The sequence below is a fragment of the Tigriopus californicus genome, chromosome 8, assembly GCF_007210705.1.
Source record: "Tigriopus californicus strain San Diego chromosome 8, Tcal_SD_v2.1, whole genome shotgun sequence".
Taxonomy (NCBI): Eukaryota; Metazoa; Arthropoda; class Copepoda; order Harpacticoida; family Harpacticidae; genus Tigriopus; species Tigriopus californicus.
The window spans coordinates 2,051,792-2,056,300 of record NC_081447.1 but is presented as its reverse complement, the minus strand read 5'-3'; the positions used below and the strand labels follow the sequence as shown (position 1 = coordinate 2,056,300).

Sequence of the window (4,509 nt, the reverse complement as noted above, 5' to 3'; positions counted from 1 at the left end):
AGGTGTCTGGAAGAGGGTGAGGGGAAGGCTGAGGAGGTTTGCTTAGAAGCGGCCCCTGCCGCGACCTCCTTGGGCGGCGGGACCATTTTCGTTTCCCTTCTCCTTCTTCTTCTGTTGCTGCTTCCCACCAGATCCGAACCCATACCTGGCCTCCCAAGCGCAGTGGCCGCGGCAGATCCTGGTGTTTGCTCCATACCTGGCGTGGTTCTGGTGGGGCTCGCCATCCTTATCGTGGGCCATCTGGTTGCCTTGAGCACCATGACCTCAAACCTCCTGGCTCAGTACACCCCCCAGTCCAGATTGTCCTCGCTATCATGTTCGAACGCCGGTGGCGCCGCAAAGGCCACAGCCAGAACTCCTGCACCTGCCCCTGGGGCGTGTTGTTGAGCACTGAGGTCTGCTTGAGCACAGATTTCAGCAAGGGACTTGTTCTTAAAATAGACGAGCTATATGGAGGCGGGAAATACGAACGCTCTTGAGATGATAATATACGTGATCCTACAACATAATATTCTACATTGCAAACAAGCTTAATCGAACTTTTATTGGACAAATATATTTTTCTTATTCATATAGCGCATGATTTATAAGTTTGACGCAAATGGATAGTTTTGCCGTAGGCGACTTTCCATGTATCCTTGATTTTTTTGGTCTTGCATGATTTGTAGGGTCATTGGCCAGCCAGTGAAACGAAGTTGAGATAAGCCATGACCAAGTGATTTCTCTAATTTTTTATGAGTAGGTCACTTTTTAACCTTAAGTTTTTCAAGAAATATTTTCGTGCCACCATTACACCAAAATGTACAGTATGAGTGCTGAATGTTTGTGCTAAACTAAAATGACCGTGGTATCTGATCCTCTATTTCCAATTTTCATTTCCATATGTTCAATATTCAATTTCCAAAACTCATTGATTTTAAGGTGTTGGTTTTTGTCTACAGACAAATCAACTATTGAAAACTTCTCTATACAAGGGCACTAGAGCAAAGAAACGCTACTGTTTTGTGATCACCAAAACTTTCCAGATAAGTAAGGCCCTTACTATTTGTGCTGATATTTTTTGATGTTAGTTATTGGCTTATCTATAGTGCAAAATGTGTGACTAATATCATTTTGGTAACCATTGATGGCATTTTCTTCAAACAAGGTGTGGTTGTACACATTAAATGACTTCTCACATGTCTTGAAGTAAAATCATCCATGAGCTTTGTCCCAACCCAGCATTTAGGGTCAATTCTAGCAACGTAGAAGCTTAATGTGCGTTTTGAGAGCACCTTCAAGCCCTCAAGAATCCAGGCTAACTCAAACAATGAAGTCCATTTCTCTTCTTCTTTCTTGGGCTCCTTCATTGTTTAATTTGCTTCCCTCTAATATGTGAATACATTGAATACATAGGCCTTATTGATCCGGTAGCATCTTTCAAGTCAGACTTGGACAAATTTTGAAATAGAGTTCCAAATCCCCCTGCATTCAAGGACTAGCTCGGTCTGCCAGCTCAAATTCGTTGGTAGACCAAATATCATATAAAGATTGACAGGTAATAAAAAACGAATTATAACCTTCCATTTCAGTAGTACTGGGGATTACATTCCTTGTAGCGGTTAGAAAAGCCCGTGAAAACCCAAAAAAACGAAACACTGAAGCAGCAAGGTTATGGTATCAGTTATCCAAGTTTATGGCAGATTGTTGTTGATTATTCACGAATAAAAAGGAAAGATAAACCCAATTGTGTATTCATGCATGGAACCCAAGAATGACACAAAAATGTCCTTCCCTGAACAACAACTTCAGGTGTGGTAGTGTTGTGAGCTAATTGCAACAAGTCTATATTCAATCAACAAGCAATGGTGGATTTCAGAGTGAGTGAAAGAAAGTAGCTAGTTAAGTGTCTAAAGGTATTGAAAACGTCAATTATTGGCATCGTTCGTTTCCTAAAACATTCAAGTATTAGTACCAACCCCTAGAGATTTTAAAAGCGTGATTTGGAGTGAAAACATGCTTGACAGCCGTGTTAGACCAATTGGGTAACAAGGCTTGGAGCATCAAGAAAGAAATGATTGATAAGTTGTGGGATTTAGGCATGACTTTGCTAAATAAAATTTTCATAAAATCAATTCCAATTTTAACTGATTTTTTGAACAGCCATGAAACTCGTCACCTGCAATGAAGTTGGGGCCCACGATGTCTTGATTTCAAAAAATGCCCTCATATGTCTCAGCATTTTTTGGGCAAGATATGGCCTGAGCTTTTCGTGAATAGAATTATATTTCCTAACAAATGTTACTCTTCTTTTTATGGAACTATTTTGGATGCTTTTGCTAACAACCAAATTTATTAAAGTTCAAAATTCAAATTCTAACATAGTGGAACTGGATAGTGGTATTACTTAGTGCATCTGAAATAATGCCTGCATTTTATGTAAACTTCCCAGTAACTAGAAGTTTAAACTCTACATTTTCCACCACTGCCTGATGTTTGTTTTGTCAAAAGGGTGGATCAAAACAAACCTATCAATTGTCCATCACAGATATTCAAATAAGTTATTATTTATGAACATGTCATTTTATTGAAAATTTCGAACAGATTTTGGTTATTTGTCAGTGTAAGTTCCTCATCAATTGAAAAAATGAGTCTCGTTTCTGATTTTCTTTCTAAAAGGGTCTTGGAGCAAATTTTGCTCAATTTTCACTGATTTTAAAGACAATTTGATTGTTTTTGATTAATTTGGTGTTCATGGTCACTTCGATAGAAGACCATTTACTATTAAAATAACTAGAAATATTTCGTGTATGAACTGAGTTGTACATAAAAAAATCATGATTTGTTCAAAACCCTTAAAAAAACACTAAGTGGCATTGGCAATCGTTTTATTGATGCTAGAGCTACTGCCTTAATTCAAAGCAATGACCTCACTCGACAGGCGAAAGAAAACCCTGTCGTTTCCTCTCTTAAGAGCTCCTGCACTTTAAACCAAAAGTATTATGAAGGTAAGTGAATTGGCTGAGCTCCCGATCGTTGATGGGATCATCGAAATCAATGCCAAAAAGCCACAAGATTTATTTGCAACTTTTGCGGGACTTTCCAACAATTCTAGCAAGAATTTTAATCTCTAAAGTCTTCCAAAAAATCAGGTAAAGCTTTATCTTTTAAACGGGGTACCTCTCCAGGCTGATCATGAACCATGGCATAATAAAGACACACTTGCCATAAGAAAATACTTGATATCAGTTGCCACACATTTAAAGACAAATATTGTAAATGGAAAGTCCATGGAAAAAAACATGAAAGTCCTCAATAAGCTGAAGGATGGGAAGTCCTGGGGCTGTCGCTTTCTTCGTGGACGAAAAGCGGAGTATTTTTGTCTCTTTGCCAACACCCTATAGGAATGTGTTGTGGTCAAAGAAACTTATCACATACCAAACAGGTAATTCCCTTGGGGTCTGTCAAAGATAGTATACCACAGTAATAGTTTAGCAGATCATCGCCTTCATGTAGTTAAAAGGCTATGGATAAATATATGTCAAAAAGTGTTCTCAATACAATAGCACAAAACTGTATACAGACACCCATTTGACGTTGATAGGATCAAGCAAGAACAAGTTAAATTATTTGGTGTTCTTGGTGAGATCCCTTCAAGGTGGTGCTAACAGGTTTATACTTTTTGCCTCCGTTGCATTGAGCGGCAAATGTTCATGGGGTTTGACACAGATTTTCAATTTAATATTCAACCTATAGCTAACTCTCTCTCTATCTCTCAAACTACATAAAAGTAATCTGCCGTTGCAACTACTGTCCAGGCAATGTTTACCGTATTGAGCAATGAACCCCATTATTGCCAAAGGTATAATTTTAGGAATTGTAAACCTGAACACTTTAGTACGAAAACAAATAAGGCGCTATGTTGTAAGTCAAGCGATTTTACCTATTCTGTTTCCAATATTCTCCAGATAGGCCTCGTTCATCTCCCGACTCGGATCATGATAGAAATCCCGCTTGCCTCTTGGACCGCCTAAATTAAAATCTGAGGCAAGATCAAAAACAAATATCAATCTCCTAACAGTATGAACGATAGTGATTTAACCAAATAATGCTTTGAAACCTTTTAGATTGCTCAGTAATGAGGTTAATCTCCGTCCACTTGAGGATGGTCCCGTGGATCCACTGACTTGGCTGAAGATAAGGATACTGATCCAAGCCAAGCGAAAACTCTTATCCAATATTCCCATTGTCAAAGCTAAATTTGCACTGCACAACGACCTCCGGCCCACCAAGTTTTGAAACTGAGGTCTCTTTGGTAGTTTCAATCTTGTTAAATATGGTTTCTAGAGGTCGTAAGGAGCTTCTTCATTTTCATTTTATCAAAATGGAGCAATGTAATTTAACAAACGCACATAACTTGCTCAAGATATACTTTATCTTCAGACCAATCAAGCCAATGCGATGCATTGTGATAAACTGAGCACTTTCATCTTGATAAGTCCATTACACGTGTAGATGATAGGCCTTTTT

At 38.6% G+C, this 4,509-nt stretch overlaps 1 protein-coding gene across 1 annotated transcript in view; it reads right to left on the bottom strand.

Annotated features, from left to right (window-relative positions):
- The window catches only part of LOC131885665 (uncharacterized), a 14,747-nt gene extending 10,476 nt beyond the window's left edge, over window positions 1–4,271 (bottom strand). The window contains exons 1-2 of the mRNA XM_059233773.1: window positions 4,100–4,271; window positions 3,923–4,021 (exon numbers count right to left, since the gene is read on the bottom strand). Of these exons, the coding sequence (XP_059089756.1) occupies window positions 3,923–4,021; window positions 4,100–4,226 (226 nt within the window). The 5' untranslated portion in view covers window positions 4,227–4,271. The remainder of the gene's footprint in view (window positions 1–3,922; window positions 4,022–4,099) is intronic.
- Window positions 4,272–4,509: the final 238 nt, after the last annotated feature.